Source organism: Phalaenopsis equestris, unplaced genomic scaffold (assembly GCF_001263595.1).
Source record: "Phalaenopsis equestris unplaced genomic scaffold, ASM126359v1 Scaffold000002, whole genome shotgun sequence".
Classification (NCBI taxonomy): Eukaryota; Viridiplantae; Streptophyta; class Magnoliopsida; order Asparagales; family Orchidaceae; genus Phalaenopsis; species Phalaenopsis equestris.
In genome coordinates, this window is record NW_018164444.1 from 2,134,534 (window position 1) to 2,155,050 (window position 20,517).

Genomic DNA, 20,517 nt, shown 5'->3' on the forward strand with positions numbered 1-20,517 from the left:
TATATTTGATATGTGTTGGAAGGTATGTTACAGTGATTATTTAACATATTAAAATTATGCAAGATTCTAATACACTCAGATAATTAAAGAGAGTTAAATAGAAGGAGTCAACTCAATTTTAACCACGTAAAAAACTTAAAAATCGGAAAAAATACTAGTTCCAACCCAAATACACTAATTCTGTAAGAATGGTGAGTATGCATGTCGTGATCTCATTTCTTCTCCTGAATGAGAGAAGATGGAGCTATAAAATGTGACAACTTTTTTCACTTTCTCGGGGGTGTCGAAGAGACGGAATCGAAGAGGTGGAGAGGAAGCAAGAGAGTTGTGTAGCCAAAGTGATGAAGGTCGCCCTATATATTGTTGCAATTAATTTATCTGGAGAGTCGAACGACACGTGCAGAAGATGACGAGTGTGGGTTGGGGCTTTCACCTAATCAGGGTCGACAGAGGACGACCTCTCTGTCAAGCATAGGAGGAGGCAGTGTTGGTGTTGAGTAGGGAGGAGTCAACATCGGTGTTGAGCCGCAATCGGAGTATAATGAAAATTTATCACTTACATAATGTAAGGTTAATAGTTCATTAAAATAATAAATTAATTAGATTTTATATGTTTTAGACTTCAAATTTTAAAAGAGTTAACGTTAAGACAAATCAAATGATAAAATAATAGTAATATTTTATTTCTTCTTAAAAATTTTGCAGGTAATGATAGTTTCACAAGTTTTATTTTGATTAATATATCCTTTTATTTATTGGTCACATTATTATGAATGTTATATGTTTGTAACTACTTATCATCACTTACTTTAGTTAGCTCATAATTGTTTTAAACTGATTTATTAAACTACGAGCAATTGAAAAGACAATGTTTATAGAATGTAATGAGATAAATTGATTTATTAAACTATGAGCAATTGAAACATATCACCAATCCACGTATCCGAATGACTGGACATAATATTTTCTCCTAAAAGACTAACCAAGTGGTAGTTGTCACCCATGGAGTAATTACATGAACATGAATTTAAAAAATATTAAATTTACTCATAAAATTAGCGTAATACAAATATTACATATACTCTGATATAAACTATGTCAGAACATCTTAACATAAACCTTTTTCCAACATTTCGAAAGCATGAGACCATGGAGTGCCACTTCGTAGTAGTTTCCAATATTTATAAACCCAAACATCTAACTTTATTTTTTACATTTATACCATCAAAATCTTCCATATATATATATATATAGAGAGAGAGAGAGAGAGAGAGAGAGGCACAACAAAAAAGGCATTTACATGCATGCAAATATGCAATACATTTCTCATGCATTTACACGTCTAATATCTAAACTTTCATATTTACACTTATCATCCTCAAAACTTCAGCAATAAATCAACAATACCACAATTACTAATTTTTTAAAAGTAAACTACACAATTTCATGCAGCTTATTAAATAATCTGCTGATAAGCTAGGTGCAGTGACTGTTACAAATTTTTATTTTTTTGGAAAAGCCAGACCGCTGCCAGAAAGCTACCACCGCACCTAGATATCTAGGTGCGGTGTGAAAACATTGTTTTCTGCGTTTTCAAAACACATAAGCTGCCAGAACGCAGTTTACCCAAACAAGCTAGGTGCGTTTTCAAAACATCACCGCACCAAATAAGCTGCCCCCAAACGGACCCTAAATTAAGTGTAAATATCAAATTTTGACTGTTAGATATATAAATACACAAAATTATACAGTATTTATGTAAAATTCCAAAAAAAAAAAAGTGTAATTGAGTTTCTCCCCTTGAAGGAAGACAAAATAACTAAAATCACAAAATTTACAACAAAAAAAAAATTTTCCAAAAAAAATTAAAAAAAAATTTACAATTGTCACCATCCAACAGGGTTGAAGCTGCAAAATTATATCTTCCAAAACAATTGATTGATGAGCATCCAAACCACAGGCCTTTTTATCTTTACACAGAACCTTAAAGCAGCAAAAGGACAAATGACTTGTGGCCATCTTTGCTCTTAAATTCATGTTAGCAAGTGTATAGAAGACAGAGAACAAAAAAAGTACTATTTTCATGGAAGCCCAGTACTTTTTTATTATTACAGTGCTGTCAACTTCAAAGTAAAACTGCTAATTTCATAAAGTCTAATAAAACTGTTGATAATACATACCCATCGCCATGTGAGACCAATTTTCTCCATGTTGATTGATGTTATTCTTTAGCAATACCTGCAATCACACAACTTATTTGCCTAATAAATTACAAAATGGTGCTATAAAGAAGAAAAAGATTTTGGGACATTTGCATATATACCACCTAATTCCTTAGAATTTTCACATTGATACCACCCAGATCTTTCATGTCAGATCAAAAATATCACTGTTTTGATTTTTAGAAAGGCGAAATATACCTTTTGATGCATGGATAAGGTGGCACTTATTCGTACAAGTTGAAGTTTGGGGGTTAGATATGTAAATAGATAGGAAACGAGTGGTATGCATGTAAATCTTTCAAAAAAATTGATCTTAATGAATTTCAAAGCTGTTAAATTTATTTTGAGATGATTGTAAAATAAATTTGGAGGATTTATATACAGAACACGGAAATCTTATCTATTTATGTCTCAAATATTTAATATTACATTAAAAAAAACATCACATCAAAAATATTTACATGCATCACACGCAATTGTCATGTATTTATATATCTAACACCAGTCATACCCCTCAAATTCACATAAAAAATATCACATGTACTATTTTTTAAACGTGAAATAAACATTTTCATGCATCACACGCAATTGTCATGTATTTATATATCTAACGCCAGTCATACCCCTCAAATTCACATCAAAAATATGATGTACTATTTTTTTAAACGTAAAATAAACATTTTCATACATAAGTTTATGACACTAAAATATTTTCAAGTGCAAATATGAAACTTATACTTAATAATTGCATGGCATGCATGCAAATCTCCCTAGTAATAAACCACAATACCTTTCTTGCGAAACCGGCCGGATCGAAATGTCAAACTTCTTAAGCTTTCGACCTCGCAAGCCATTCCAAAAGTCGACAGCACTCGTCACCCTCTTCCCCGGTAGTTGGAGCTCAAGAACCTACCATTAAAGATGAGGGCAAAATCATGATATAGAGAAAAGTGCCAAAATGATCACTGGTCTCTTTTTAGAGATCCATTTTAGTCCCAAAACTAATTGGACATTTTTATAAACTCTAGAGCTCAAAAAACCTCATGTAAATAATCAAAGGACTAATTTGGCATTTTACTCCCACATATATGTTCATTAGCACAAGTTTTTCTGAACATAAATGGCGAATTTTTCACACCTCAAGAAGAGTTGATCCTGCGCACGGAATAAGCAATGAAGATCCACCAAACAGTATTTCATCTTCACCACCATTTGTTTCAGAGGTTCTGTAAACCCTAGTTGTGATGATCTTAATTTCCAGCACATTTGCATTACATTTACCATCAATCACTTGTAATCTAGCTCTGGTTCCAGGCCAACCTGCAAAGGCCCGAACCTGGAGGCATTGGCTTGTAATTATTCAAAGGGGAATTTACATACATACCAAGCAATTCCTAAGTATTTACATATCTATCGCCTAAACTTTGCTTTTTCACATTTATACCATCCAAATCTTTCATAACACATTAAAAATACCACCTTTTAAAAAGTGAAATACACCTTCAATGCATAGGTAAAGAGGTATTTATGTAAAAATCGAAGTTTGGGCATTAGATATGTAAATATATAAGAATTGAGCAGTATGTATGTAAATCTTTCTTTTCAGATGGAAAGAGGAGAAAGAGAATTTACCTTATTATGTATTTGTGTAGCAACTTGTTCAAAAGAAATCCATGATTCATCAGCTTTAAGCTGCATAAAGTAGAGGCTAAGGCTGAAGTTATTTGAAAAAAGGAATAAATTGTGAGTTGTTTTAAAACCAGCTGATGGAGTTCAAATTTGAAGTAACTATTGTTTGAATTAAATAAACTGTTAAAATTTGCGATCCGAACTCCGCCGGATTTGGATCGAAAAGTTTGCGGTGAAATGTAAATGGGATACAAAAATAATGGAAAAAAATTTGTAAAAAGTCAGTGAGGGAGCGAAAGGATTAAGCCGAAAAGCTATAAACCATCATCATTATTATTATTAATTACGCAGATTACATGTATATCATACAATTCCTATGTATATACATATCGAATACCTAAATTTTTATTTTAATTTATTTCATTTAAAGCACATCAGCCATGCTTCAAAAAGTATGTTTCACTTTTTAGATGTTAGTGACAGTTCAGACAATACAAATGGAAACTATTATAGCATTTAAAAATTTAATTTGAAAACTTTAGTGGAAATTGCATGAAAATAAAGTATTTCACCTCAAAATGTCTTCCTTTTTTGCAAATTTTACCTTAGGAGCCAAACTAGCTTTAGAATCATCCTGTGCATGTGCTTTGTACTTTGCAGATCCATCTAGAATTGAAGGTAGTTCACGTATTAAAAGCTTTGCACCTGTTAGGAAAAGAAAGAAAAACTAAGTGATTAGAGATTAAAGAGCAATGAAGACAAGTAAATGTAGCATTCTCCAACCAAAGATAAAAGTTTACATGTATGATCGTAGAGATTTATTAGATTAGAAAGTTCGAAAGTAGTAAATAAATTATCGTATGATGTAATATGTTACTCTAATTGAGAATATTCTCACTATAATCTATTTTTTTATTCTAAATTTGACATTATAATCTATAGAGATTTAATAGAGCTATTAAATAAATCATAGTTGTTAGCTTCCTTTTATGATGTTTGTTTAAGGCTTTGTCTACTCTCTCTAAAATGAAACCCTCCTCAACTATTGATAGTTTTGTCAAGCTCAATTGCATCATCTCATATGGTATGGATTTTTCATTTTCTTATTGGTGCTCATGAAAAGCTTCATCATTTGGATTATCTAGCCGTCAAAAGAATGGACATCAAATATACAAAGTAGAAAGAAATGACAAATGATTCCATTATTATGTTGAGAAATTTACATTCGTAGCACACAATTCTTATGCATTTACATATCTCACACCGAAACTTATCATTATTTACATACATAGCAATTTGGTGCTTAAACCTATACATGAAAGGGTGTATTTCACTCTTTTGTAATTTTTTAATGTGAGCATCATCTCATATGGTATGGATTTTTCATTTTCTTGTTGGTGCTCATGAAAAGCATCATCATTTGGATTCTCTAGCTGTCAAAATAATGGACATCAAATATACAAAGTAGCAAGAAATGACAAAAGGTACCATTATTATGCTGGGAAATTTACATACGTAGCACAAAATTCTTATGTATTTACATATCTCACACCTAAACTTATCATATTTACATACATAGCACTTTGGTGCTTAAACCTATACATGAAAAGGTGTATTTCAATCTTAAAAGTGGTAATAGTGTAATTTTTTATGTGTTATTAAAGATTTGAGTAGGAATGAATGTTTAGGCGTGAGATTTGTAACTGCATAAAAATTGTGTGCTATGTATGTAAATGTCCCTATTATGCATTAAGAAACTATCATAAGAATAGAGATATTTTTGTTCCAACTACTGATCTAAAGAAGAAAAGATCTCTAAGACATACACTCTTGAATATATTCAAGATTACTAAAGTATCTTGAAAAGTAAGTGGGATGAATGTTTTCAACATCAAGCATTTACTACTGATCGTACTACTTAGCAAAATAAGATGAAAAGTTACTTTTTGTCAAGTTTTTGCAATTCATGTGATTTTGCATTGGTGTTGAATTTTCTTTATCAATCTTGATTTTGGCATAAGAGAATCAAAGCAAGCAATCGTGGTCACGGTGGTCGTGGACGTGGATGTGATCATGATCACAATTCTTTTCCGCATTCTCTCATTGTCAAATAACTAATCACTCACCTGATCATAGTTGGGATAAATTTAATTACCAAGATTTACATACATACCACCAATTCTTATGTATCTACATATCTAACACCTAAACTTCAAATTTTCGATAAGTGAACCTAACCTATGTATGAAAAGATGTATTTCACTTTTTAAAAGTTAAAATGATGGTATTTTTGATGTGATATGAAATATTTAAGTGGCATTAATATAAAAAAGTGAAGTATAGGCGTTAGATATGTAAATACATAGGAATTGGATGGTACGAATGTAAATGCCCCAAATTAATTATCCTCCGCCTACTCAACATGTCACGGTTGCTTCTCTTGATTCTACAACTACTCATTTTAGAATCGTTGCTCTTCAAAGAATACAATTTCTTACCACATCAATCCTACTGCTGCCTCTCATTTGATTTCTACTTATCATGATTTCTATTTGAATCTACTTCAGCCCATCTCGGGCTTTTGATTCTTGTAGTTCTTCCCACATGACAAATAACCCACATTTATTTACAGCCATACCATACATACCATCCCTCCTAGCATCACAATTGATGGATCTCCCTCTCCTATGTATGAGAGAGGATCTACTTGTCTTTCGCCATTAACTTCACATAAACTCTTATACATTCCACACTTTCCTATTAACATGTAATCTATAAATTGCCTTAACAAATCCAATAATTGCTTAGTAACTTTTTCTTCATCCTCATTCATGTTTTAGTGTCTCAACACAAAGAACATGATTGGAAACAATGTTGAAGATGGCGTTGTCTACTCTCTCTTCCATTATCACCCATTGTCAGTGGCATTGACATGTTGGTCATCCCCTCACCATCTTTAAAAAACCACTCATTTTCCATTTTTTGTCTCAAAATTTGGATGTGAAGCTTGTGAGTGTGGCAAAAGACATCATTGCCCTTTTCCATTGTTAATATTTTCTCATGATAGTGTTTATTTTGATTTGGTTTAGTCCAATACTTGGGTCCAAGCCCTATCTTGAAGCATCATGATTTTCATAATTTCATCATCTTATTGATGACTACACTGGAATTGCTTAGGTGTGCTTAGGTAAGCTATAATCTAAAGTTATTATTGTTTAAGGCTTATGAGAAAAAACATCGGTTGGAGCCATCAACATGGGCATTAATAAAAGGTAATGGGAAATGGCAATGCTCAACACGCATGTGTTAAACAAAGTTTAAATTCAAAAGCAATAAAATTAAAATGTCATTTACTTGTGTTGAGAAACTAAGCTAAATTGTAAAACATTAGCTAAAAATGAGCTTATTAAACCAGTACAACGGTAGGAAACACTTGGTGGATTCACCCATATTTCTTATCTACAATAGCTGCTCTTAAAAGAATTATATAGGGAAATTGACATTCGTAGCACCCAATTCTTATGGATTTACGTATTTCACACCAAAACTTCCATATTTAAGTGTATAGCACTTTCCTATACGATTTAACTATTAAAAGGTGATAATTAGTGTTATTTGTGATGTGATATGAAAGAATTGAGTGCTATGCGTGTAAATACGGAAGTTTTGGAGTGAGATTCGTAAATCCATAAGAATTGTTTGCTATGTATGTAAGTGCTCTAAAATATATGTAGGAAAAGTAATGAGTTAAATATAAAACACTTAAAAAATAAACAATATGTGAAAGTATTTGGAATGATAATTGAGGTCGTTTTAGATAGCGCTATGAAGCAAAAAAACATGAAAAGAAAAACAAAAAACAAAAACTTATTACGCAAGATAGAGACAAACCAGATAGATACCTTTGCCAAATAATTCTAGAAGTAACTCTGGTGCCTGCACATAAGATTAAAAATTTAAAGAAAAAGATCTAAAATTTGTTTATAGCATAATTGTATTTCAGAATATACAATAGAAGTGGCAGTTACTGATACAATTTAGACATGTAAGACGGATACTTTTGCTACCTTCCAGTCCTGGTAAATAAGCTCTATGCTACAGTATGAGTTCAAAATGTTGATATCAGATTCTCATTGTCTTTTCAATTCTTTTAGAGATAATTAACATACAAAGAAATATCATAACCATTCACAAGCGCTTTGTAAATACTTGATTTACATTATAAATAACTTTTGAGTTATATAAGCATCCATTTTGCAGATAAATAACTTCTAATGATTCACCTTAATGTTGCCATCAACTTCAACTTTTTCTTGTGAAATAACAGGCCCAGCATCCAATGCACGAACTGTATATGCAAGCGATACTCCAGTTTCTTTGACTCCGTCCTAACTCAATTTAATAATTAGTAAACTTATCGAACATTGTGACATCCATTACAAACTCCGACAAGAGAAAGAACCACAAAACCTGTAATGCTCTCTGGACCGGTGCCGCCCCACGGTACAAAGGTAGCAAACTTGGGTGTACATTGACAGTACCTAAGTGGATCAAACCAAGAATGAATGTTTTATTATATTGTTTAAGAAAAAAGCATCAAAATAATCCTTGACTCTTCACAGGAGGTCATTTTAATTCCAGAGTTAAGAAAGCAGAACAAACACACTAGTTTCTTTCAATTAATCAATCTAAGGAGGATCCTAATGACAACTTCTGCGGAATAAAAAAAGAACCTTTACTTACCATACGGCGGAATATCGAGAAATTTAGACGGCAAAATATTCCCATATGCTGCTGTAATGCAAAGTTCTGGATTAAGAGCCTTCAAATCTGATAAGAAAGATTCCTGAGCAAAGAGAGTGCCGTGTATGAGTCAATTCAAGAATGCCAATAAAGAGTAAATCTTGCCATGTAATAATAAAAACCAAGAAATAAACTAGATATTTGATTAAGTAAAAGGAAGATTTACATGCACCACTCAACTCTTATGTATTTACATAACATCTAAAGTTTTTACATATATGTCACCTTACTTATACATGAATGGTTGGGGTAATTTTGGTGTGATAAGAAAGATTTGAGTGATATAAATGTAAAAAGTAAAGTTTAGGTGTTAGATATGTAAATATATATGAATTGGGAGGTATTTTTGTAAATGCCCCATAATAATAAAAACCTATCTTTCTCTACAGATACTGAAACAAAAATTAGCAAATAGAAAACATCTATAGTTCTTCAATTTTATGAGTAACAATTTCAGTTATCTAACAAGAAAAACATCAAAACATAGGAGATCTTCATTTAGAAAAACTAAAAAAAGTTATAAAATAAGTAAAAAAGCAAACTTATGAAGCTCTCCAGTCTAAGGAAACTGCAACAATGAGCGAAAAATTAAAGAAGTTTAACCTCTTTATGAACTTCGAAGGGGCGTTTACAAACATAACACACAATTCCTACGTATTTACATATCTCACACCTAAACTTTCATATTTACACACAAAACACTCAAATCTTTAACATCACATAAAAAATAGCACTATTACCCTTTTTAAAAGTGAAATACACATTTTCATACATAGGTTTAAAGCATTAAAGTGTTATATAAGTAAATCTGAAAGTTTACGTGTGAGATATGTAAATACATAAGATTTGTGTGCTACAAATGTAAATTTCCCTTGATATTTTTATAACAATGTTGTGCTAGCAAATATTGACGCACGTCTGCTTTCTGCAGATTGAATCTTGTGAAATTATGAAGCGAAGCCATCATAAAAATATCCAAAGTTTCACTCATGAGTGGCTTTCGATAGATGCACTGCTCAAGCCAATGCAACTTTTTTTCTCATGGGGGTTTTCAAAGTTCATAAGCCTAACCATATGAAGGATTTTCTACTAATACAACTACTTCAAAGTTGTGCTAGACGAATCTTCAACAAAGAAAATAATTGGCTACAATTAAATCCTCAAATTTCACACCAGTAGTCTTAGGGGATGTCTGGTAACAAATTAAAATGGATTTGATTTTAATCTTGCCAGACAAAAAAAGAGCAAATTTTAAATCCTTGATTTAGTAAATATATTTTCTTCTCAATTCCTCTCAATCTTGTCTTAAATCCCGAAATTACTAAATTTTGGTGCCGGCAGGATTTAGTAAATCTAGACTTATAGAATTTACTTAAGTTATTACCAGAAAACCACTTAATTAGAACCTATGACCAAGACAATATGTGTATGTGTATGTATATATTGTCCACACTAGCAATCCATGTGCTGCTTGTGCTTTAGCCGTGTTCCTCTTGCTCCAGCTCCAACTCCACTCATCCCTCTAAGAAACATGGTCAAGTTTCACTTCTCTCGCTTCAACTCTGACTTTGCCTCCGACTTTGAACAGAAAGATGAGAGAGATGGCCATCAATGCTTTACCCTTTGCCAACCCTTCAAAATATTAAATAACTTTATTTTTTTCTTTAAATGACAACTAAACCAAATAAAATACAACATATTTCCTTAGAAAATATATGTATTTTAAATGCATGAAAGCACACATGCAATTACTGTGTTTATATTCATGCTTATGTGGCTATCGCCACATATTGAATGCTTATATGTCACTGTCATTGATTAAATCAATGGGTAAAGTGCCAAAATAGTCCCTAACTATTTATATGGGGTCGTTTAGTCCCATAGTTTACAGAATTATTAAAATAGTACCGGACTATTTTAAAATTGAGCTTTAATAATGCTCCTTGCAGATAATTTTAGCCCCAATTTAAAGAGTCTGGGGACTATTTTGACATTTCTATAAACCTTGAGACTAAAAAGACCCCAAATCAATAACAGGAACAATTTTGGCACTTTACTTTCGTAAATCATTATACTTCAGTTTATATTCTTATTACACATACGTCTAGTATGATATTGCTCGATAAACATCATTAATCTTCTGCGCTTGTATTATTTTGGGGATTAATTTAAAAGTTGGTAAATTTTGGAAGTATGTTGTCCACATCCCAATTCACCCACCCTCTTGTGGTGTGTTATAACCAATGTCATAGCTAGAGTTTAAGGAGAGGGGCGGTGAGATAAAAAACTAAAGAGTGGTGACTATTTAAATTTAAGACTTATTTTCTTGAGAAAATTTCAAATTATTATACCTATTATTCAACAACAACACCAACAAGCCTTTATCCCACTAAGTGGGGTCGGCTAAATGAATCTTTTTTCTCCATTACGCCTATTGAGTGCCATATTTTCATATCCAAACACTGTCATTGTCGGGTCCCAAGCCTCGAATGCAAAAATTGAAGTGTTGTATTAGGTAGTCAACAACTAGCGTAAAATTTTTATCAAAAAATCATGACATGAATTATCATAACTATTAAATAAAAAATAAAATTTAAGCTAAATTATTTATAAATATTTAAATTTATAGCGCAACATTTTTTATTAAAAAGATTAATGAAAAATCTTACGGTGGTGAGTGCCACCCCCTCATTCCACAAACATAACCAAATAAAATTCACTAACAAGCCATCTACAAACCCATTTCTCAAGCACTGATTTTCTAACCTAGAATTGTACATGATTTACACTTTGAATTTGGGATTAATTTAGGGTTCCTAAACATCAATTCCATTGCAACACAGATTAACCGACCCCTATCCCTACCCAGAATCAGTAAGCCTGTCGAGATTGCAATTTATGAAATATCCACACACAGATAATTGTTGAAAAGCATGTCGAGATTGTACCTCCCCAGCTCTTTCGGGAGTAAAAATAAGGTCTTGAGGAAACCCTCTCTCCAAGGCGCTTTCAGCAACTGGAGATTGCATCATCTTCCTTCCTCTATCCCTCCTTGAAGGTGGCTGGGTAACAATCGCTGCAAGCTAATACGGATTTCCATAAACAAAACTTCTGGCGTATACTCCATGTCCAGAGCTTGAATGGCAAACCACTTACCCTAAAGATGGAAGTTGAGAGGCTCGAGGCATCGAGAAGAGCATCCAGAACGGGCAAGGAGACCTGCTAAGTTACCGTTAAGAAGGCATTATCACAAAAGACATGTTTTTCAGGTAGAGAGAGGAAGGGAGGGAGAGAGAGAGACCCGGGGAGAGCCCAGAAAAACTAGGTTCTTCTTCTTGGAGGGAGCCGCGCTTGCAAAGGAGGTTACTTTACAACAATAGAAGGAGCGGCGGAGGGACAGAGCTAAAGGAGGCATCCTCTGTAAACTCTAACAATCGGGATTTGCGGGGGGGTGTAATTAATTATAAATTAAAGAATGTCAAAGCCACCCTTAAAGGATGGAATTGGCATATTTATGATTTAAAGGGTAAAGGAAATTATAAATTAAATAATGTCAAAGCCACCCTTAAAGGTTGGAATTGGCATATTTATGATTTAAAGGGTAAAGGAGGAATTATTTTGAATGATATGACTATTGATCCTTTGAATGGGAAGTTACTTTGAATGAGAAAAAAACTTCAAAATGCTCATGTTTTTTATCATAAATGGATGAAATAGAGGGCCAAGTGCTCATGATTTCATAAAGGGGAATATGATGTCTAATTTTTCTATCAAAGAATTAAAATTAGAAATATTTTTAACTATATTAAATAAATTTTAGCTAATAAAAACTATAGTAGTGACCAAAAAGATATTGCTAAAGTGGACCTTTTCTTTTTTTAGTTCTTTGCTTAACAGCTTGGGCAATGCTTCTTCTATTCTTGCTGATTCTTTTACTGTTATTAAGGCTTTAACTTTATTTGAATTTGATAAGTTGGTTTACTAGTGAGGAAATTAAAATTGTTTTTCACTCTATTGGGAGTTCTTAAACTCCAAATTTTGATGGTTTCTCCTCTATATTTTTTTAAGCACACTTGCCATATTGCTGGTTTTGATTGTGTTAAGCTTTCTCATAGAATTAAGCATTACGCTATCACTTTAATCCCTAAAATGCATGGGACTCAAATGTTTAATGATTTGTGTCTGATTTGTCTTTGTAACACTTTCTACAAGGTTAATGCTAAGCTTTTAGTTTATAGATTTAATAATGTTCTTGGCAATATTATTAACCCTGCTCAAGTTGCTTTCATTAAGGATCATTATAATGATAATATTATTTGACTAATGAGTTTTTGTATGGTTTTAATTCCAGCGAAAGAATTGTTGTAAAATTGACTAGATGAAAGTATTTGACAAGGCTAATAGAAATTTCTCTATGATAGAATACATCAATTGGGTTTTCCTACTATTTTGTTAAAATGATTCAAGCTTGTATGGTTGATGTGTATTTCTTTATCATTATGAATGGTGATTTAATAACTACTTTCCTCTTCCTTTGACTTGCGACGGGGTTGCCATATTCATCCTTATTTATTTACTATTGGGATGGATGCTCTTTCCTCTATGATGAATGCTCTTAATATGAATAATATGCATCGAGAGATTTCTCATGTTTCTCATTTAATTTATGTTGATGATTTATTGATTTTTGGTAAAATCAAGACTATTGATATGTTTAATGTGATAAATATTTTAAATATCTTTCGTCAAGCTTCTAATTTGATTATTAATCCTTCTAAATCTACAATCTATTTTTTAAATTTTATGAAGCCTCATGTGCAATAGTGTTTACATAATATTAGTGGTATTAATATCAAACATACATTGGAATTATCTTTACATTACTATTAAGCTTTCCAAAATTGATATTGTTGATTGTCATATTCTCATTGATAAACTTCATAGATGGTTGGTTAGCTGGTTAGAAGCAAAATATTTTATATGTTGTTGAAAGATTTCAACTTAGTAAATACACTGTTTGGAGTTACCTTAGTTGGCTTTATTGTCAGATATTTAACACTTATGTTTTAATACATTTCATTGTATCTCGCCATGAAAAGATGTTTTTCAATTTCAAAAGTTGAAATGATAATATATTTTATGTGGTGTGAAATATTTGAGTGACATAAAATTAAAAACTCAAATTTACGAGTCAGTTATGTAAATATATAAGATTTTTTTGGTTTGCATGTAAATGCTCCTTATATATTATATAAAATTTAAAATTTTATGGTCATGCCTTTTAGTCCCTTTTTCACTTACCCACATTAATTTAAGCTTTAACCATACCTATAAACTAATTTATGTAATATTTGACCTTTGCATATAAAAAAAATTAATATCTTAAATTAATTTTTCTTTATTTCTAACATTTAAATTATCAATCCATCTTACTCATAATATATACATGTATATTATAAGTTAAAGTTAATTAAACTATTAAAGAGCAAGGTTTATTATTCTTCAATAATGTTCATTGCGCCATTAGAGAACTTCCAAGAGTGATGACTCATAGCTTAATGAAAGTATATTGACTTCAAACATGAATATATGATAGTAATTTCGCATATCATTATGACACAACCCTCCATCCAAATGTAATATGAACTAGAGTGATGATACTTACAATTTGAAACCATATAAGATGTTAAGAAAGCCTAACATTAGTCTTATGATACTATTTAAAATTGATTTCAAATTAAAACTATCAAAAAATTTTAAAATTTATGTTACAAAACTTTCAATGATAATACAAGATATAGTTGGTTTGTTATAAATGAAGAAGTGTGGTTAATATATTTTCTAATAAAGCAAAGGCAATCCAACTATAAAGGATATAAAATGAATAGGACTATGCAAATTTTATTTAACTATATAGTCCTTAATATGAGGGAGAACATTGCTCTACTATGTAAAGTCATATAGCATGAACATACGAATATCAATTGAAGGTACTTGCCGGTCCCCATCAAACATAATCTTAATGGGCAAGATAGTTAGCACAATGTTTACTAAAAATGTATAGTTATAATGACTTGGAGAAAAGAACTGCATTAATTTAAGTAGAATATCAACATTTATTATTGATTTTATCATTTAAATTATAAGAGCCGAATAAAAGCAAATTTGTTCGATTATGATATAATTATAAATGTTCTAAGAAAGAGTATGAATCTTTAAATGAAATGATTATAAATAATGTGTTTAAAAATGCATAAATATGAAAGTGTAAACATCTACAACAAAGTTAGATTTTGAATTACACCTAAAAAGGAAATAAAAATATAAATGTTTTGTATTATATAAACCAAACTTATATTCTTTGATGAAAATAAATATGACATGAAGAGTTTGTTTAGGGCAGCTGCAGCTTATCCATATAAATTGTTTATCCTAATAAGTTGTTTATCAGCAACTGATTCATATAAGCTAGCTGGCTGTTTGGTTTGTGCGTTTCGAAAACAACTGATTTGCAGCTGTTTCTGGATAAATGATCATCCTGCCCATGTGCAGTAGTATTGTTTGCAACAAAATTGTCATAGCTATATAGGGGTTCGGGTTTTACCATGGATTTTGATATTTGAGTGAGAATTTGAAAAATAGTGGCTAATTTGATTGATGCAGTGATGATTTTAATTGATAAATAACACACTATTGCATCTTACAACACTCGAGAACAAAATTTGGATCCACTTGCAAGGACTTCGAAACATGTCATGATATAAACAATTGATTCTAATATTGAATTTGAGTATGAGATCATATCCGACTCTTCCTAAATTAAAATCTAAATCTATTTTTTACTATTAATTTGAACAAATCATGCCACTAAACTTTATAAAAGATTTGAAGAATACCATAATTAAATTCCTTATTAAGTATCTAATAAAATTTTCTCAATCAAATGGTTATTGATTTTATTTTCTTTCTGTTTCCTATAGGTAGGTAAAAACAGTAAGGTAGGTAAAAAGAGGACCTCATCTTATCACTTTCATTCAAGAGATCCCCTCCATTTCCACCGATGAAGGCATCAAGATCCAGAAAGCTCCCACCATCAAATCCCATATCCTCCTTTGGCACGCTCCTCTCCGATGTCACCACAGGCCACCCGCAGCAGTAGCAAGCAATCGCAGAAGAGGAAGGAGAGTCTGTATCATGCGTCTCGCAGAGGAAGGAAGAAGAGCAAAGGACTTGAGCAGCCTATAGAAGCTCGGTCGTGAACTTAGAGAGAAAGGAAGGGCGCGCAAGATTCTGCGTGCGGGAACTGTCATGTCTGCATGCAAAGGAAGGCTCGACCTTGAGATCTTCTCCTCTCTGCGATTCTTCACCTGGACAGAAACGAACGAGACGAGGGAAGGAACGAACCAGACGAGGGGCAGCCTGTCCAAATTTTCGTGAAATGCGGACCGCGGGGATCGACCCACAGCCCGCATCTAATGTAAAATAAAAAATATGTTTTTGCATAAGCTCTTCAAACGCATGATTCAAACGGTGATGCGGAGTTTTCAAAATGCCGCCGCAACTGTTAAGCTGCCCCAAACGCACCCAAAGTCCTTATATGGGGATCCACCTAATTCATATATGAAAACTTTCCCACCTAAATTAGCTCACATTTCTACGTAGATTTCATAAACTAAAATATAGATAAGACCCAAAGTCCTTATATGGGGATCCACCTAATTCATGTATGAAAACTTTCCCACCTAAATTACCTCACATTTCTACGTAGCTTTCATAAACTAAAATATAGATAAAGAAAGCAAAAAATAAGAATGTCTACAATAGAAAACAACTAAATCTCTTCTGCACTTTATTTAATCACACACAACATGATGCTAACCAAGCATGCAATGTATTAAAAGTACTATAAAATAAGCATGTATATAAGAAAATACTTCTATCTTATGAGCAAAATTATAAACTAAATGTTAATTTTGGCCCTTACACATAAAAAAACCACAATCCGAGCTACGCTCTAGTCCAGGATGCATGAAAATGTATTTATGAAAACATTTATTATATGCCAAACTAGTACAGGAGGCCATATAATAAGAATGTGATCGTTAAATCATAGAAGAGATACAAGAGTGTTCAAGTTCATTATTTAAGGTTTGTTTTACTTCATATTATGAAGGACTTGAGCATTTTTCAACATATTTTATAATATAGGATTACTATTACATATTTTGTTGGAATCAATAAGAATGAGCATTGTTGACCACATTTTTTGTTACATAGAACTTGCATGGACATCATTCCTTGGTCCAGAGCAGCAAAATTGGTCAAAAAATCAGTATGTAATGTGACCACGCCCGAAAGTTCCTCGGTATGGTCATGCCTAGTCTAGGTATGACCACACCTGGAAGTTCCTCAGCATGTTCACGTCGTTAGGAAAACTGTCTTGACACCTTATCACGCCCAGACAAACTATCTTGACATGCCAGTGATCTATGGCCTTCGTCCACGAATCAAGTCGCAAGCCATTGACGATCTGTGGCTTATTAATAGTCTGATGGATCACTGTCGTCGTTAAGTCACTCAATCAGACGACTTTGGAGGGCTCCACCACCATCTTCCCAGACTATAAATAAGCGGCCTCCGAAACACACCAACAGATTCCGAGGGGATCCAAACTCGAACTCTCTGGCACTTACCCAAAGAAGAGGAATAAGAAAGAAAACAATTCTTCAGTGAGCCTCCTCCTCCAGCCGACCTTCTTATACTAAGTCTCCTGATTAGTTTTTTCTTTTAATTTAATCATTTACTTTCATTGAGTTCCAAGTTAGCGTTAAGTTAGTTTAATCAACTCAATAGCCTTGTATTAGGCTTGGCTTTGGGTTCAACTCAGGTCAACCCGAACCTAGCCTAACCCAAACTCACTTAGCCAAATCCTAACCCAAACCCTAAACCTGACCCAACCCAGTTCTAGCCCAAACCTTAACCTAACTTAGGTTTGACCCAACATAGACCAGATCCAAACCCCAACCTAACCCAGGTTAAACCAAACTAGACCTGACCCAAAACCCTAACCTCATCTAGGTCTGACCCAAACCAAACTTGACCTAAACCGTAAATCTAACTTAAGTCTAGCCCAAACTAGACCCGACACAAATCCTAACAAAACCTGGGTCAGGCCCAAACCAGGCATGACCCAAAAGCCTAACATAACCCAAGTCTAACCCAAACCAGAATTAGCCTACACCCTAAGCCTATCCCAGGCCTAACCCAAACAAGACCTGGCCCAAACCCTAACCTAACCCAGGTCTGGCCCAAACTAGACATGGCGCATAATCCTTACTTAACCCAAATCTGACCCAGATCCTATACCTAACTCAGGTTTAACCCAAAATAGACCCGACCCAAACCTTAATCTAACCCAGGTAAAGCCTAAACCTGACCTGACCCCTAACCAAACCCAAGTATGACCGAAACTAGACTTGACCCAAACCCTAAACCTAGCTTAGGTCTAACCAAAACTAAGCCTCACCCAAATCGAACTTAACCTAAACTAGCCTTAACCAAACCCTAAACCTAAACTAAGACTTAGCTCAAACCTGAACCCAAATCAAACCAAACTAAACCAGGGTCAACTCAACTTAACCCATGTCAATCCAAATCCAACCTGGGTCAAGCCAAATCAAACCAAACTCAACTCGAGTCAACCTCGCTTAACCCAGGTCAACCCAAATCAAACCAAACTCAACCCAAGTCAACCCAAATCTAAACCAAACTAAACCAGGTCAACCCAACTTAACCCGGGTAAATCCAAATCCAACCTGAGTCAACTCAACTTAACCAATGTCAGCCCAAATCAAACCAAACTCAACATGGATCAATCCAAATTCAAACCAAACTTAACCAGGTCAACCCAGCTTAACTCAAGTCAATCCAAATCCAAACCAATCTCAACCCAAGTCAACCCAACTTAATTCGGGTCAATCCAAAACCAACCCAAACTCAACCCAGGTCAATCCAGCTTAGCCCAGGTCAACCTAAATAAAACCAAACTCAACCCGGGTTAACCAAACTTGATCAGGGTCAACCCAAATCAAACCAAACTCAACCTGGGTCAATCCAAATCAAACCAAACTTAACCTGGGTCAAACCTAAATCAAACCTAAAGCAACACGGGGTAACCCAGCTTAGCCCAAGACAAACTCAAATCAACTTAAGTCAACCCAAACTTAATCCAAGTTAACCCTAGCTGACCCAAGTCAAACCTAGACCAAAGCTACATACATATATATCATATACATACATACATACATACTTTTTTTTAAAAAAAAAGGAATGGTCGGAGCCTAAGATACAAGCCCTGACTATCCCTCATGTGCCTATAATTTGAGTACCACATCCTACACTCGGGGGGAATCGAACCCCATACCAGAAGGGACTTACAACTAATAAGCAAAAGTCCGACCAACTGATCTGAGTACACAGCGCATAAATACATACACAATACATACAAATACACACACACACACACACACACACACACACACACACACACACACACACATATATATATATATATATATAATGTTCACTTTGTTTACATGCCTATATATTTTATGAGTGGCCATCCTAACCATTTATCCCAGGAGATTCAAGCAAATATTGAAAATTTAGCTGAAATTTCTCTTAGTGAGAACTCTTATGGTGAAGTAAACTTGAGAATGAACTTTCTTTTAACCAAAATGTTTGAGGATTAACCATGAATGACCATTATTTTTACCCATATGTCATTTATGAAGATGAAAATGAAGTTCAATTTGATCAAATGTAAACTAGAGGCTAAGATAACATTTTGATTTCTGTATGATATTATTTGAATCATGAATATATAGATGAGCAGTCATAACGTGGAGTAATCTTCTTTTCAAGCTTATATTACACACTATTTTCAATAATATTAAATACAAATTTATATTAACCTATTTACTTAACTTACCCATAAAATTTACTTATCATAAGTTATGAGCCACTGTGACCATATGTCCTTTCAATATATCATTCTTACAAATATCATATTATATTCATAAAAATATTGATTCACATAGTCTATGAATCATTCACGAGTCAAAATGAATTTGCAAAAGTTAACATTAATGTTACCTTTCCTACTTCAAATTTGACGAACATCATCTATTTTACCAGGATGATAAGGGGGCATAAAAAACTTAGACAAAATTTGATGAGGTGATAGGAGAAAGTTATCTTCACCACCTATTTAGAACAAGAGCTATGGTTGACCATACTTCTCAAGGACTTGAATAGTCCAATCCCTAATTAGCCAATATTGTGTTTAGACTTATTAAGGGTTTACTTTTTTCTTTTGTTATGAAAGCTATCAATTGAGAAGTCAACATTAAAAAATATTCATGCTTTAATTAAATCATAGCCTTTTTTTTTTAGGACAAAAAATATTATCATTTTATCATTATAATTAGGTGAGATTTATGTAATTTTTTTCAGGAATATTTACATACTCGCCCCTCATTTGCTATGTATTTACATATCTAAAATTTTAATTTTACCATGTGTGTGTGCGTGTTTGTGTATTTATATCTCTTTGTATTTATGAATTACGTGTTTGTGTATTTATATCTCTCTGTATGAAAATATTTATTTTACACTTTGAAAGTTAAAATGAAATGTAAATGCATTTCTTTTATTTGAGCAATTACATAAAGAACACCCGAAACTTGATATTTTTACAAATCACTTCTTCTCTTTCATCTGATAATTTTAAAAAATCAATAATTTGTAAATATCAATATTTAGAGGGGTGTCCTTGTAATTATCATATATATATATATATATA

At 32.9% G+C, this 20,517-nt stretch overlaps 1 protein-coding gene across 2 annotated transcripts; it reads right to left on the reverse strand.

The window, feature by feature from the left end:
* Positions 1 to 1,887: 1,887 nt before the first annotated feature.
* LOC110031201 (methionyl-tRNA formyltransferase) lies at positions 1,888 to 12,093 on the reverse strand. Of its 2 annotated transcripts, XM_020734299.1 has the most exons (13): positions 11,956 to 12,093; positions 11,811 to 11,873; positions 11,603 to 11,737; positions 8,595 to 8,697; positions 8,322 to 8,392; positions 8,135 to 8,239; positions 7,754 to 7,787; positions 4,456 to 4,556; positions 3,855 to 3,914; positions 3,361 to 3,558; positions 3,013 to 3,131; positions 2,181 to 2,238; positions 1,888 to 1,983 (listed from the first exon to the last, which is right to left on the reverse strand). In XM_020734299.1, exons 1-12 carry the CDS (start codon positions 12,067 to 12,069, stop codon positions 2,229 to 2,231), a joined length of 1,113 nt encoding a protein of 370 aa, XP_020589958.1. In that variant the 5' UTR covers positions 12,070 to 12,093; the 3' UTR covers positions 1,888 to 1,983; positions 2,181 to 2,228. The 2 variants fall into 2 exon arrangements, with proteins under 2 accessions (XP_020589958.1, XP_020589948.1); XM_020734289.1 differs by having other exon boundaries at positions 1,888 to 2,238.
* Positions 12,094 to 20,517: the final 8,424 nt, after the last annotated feature.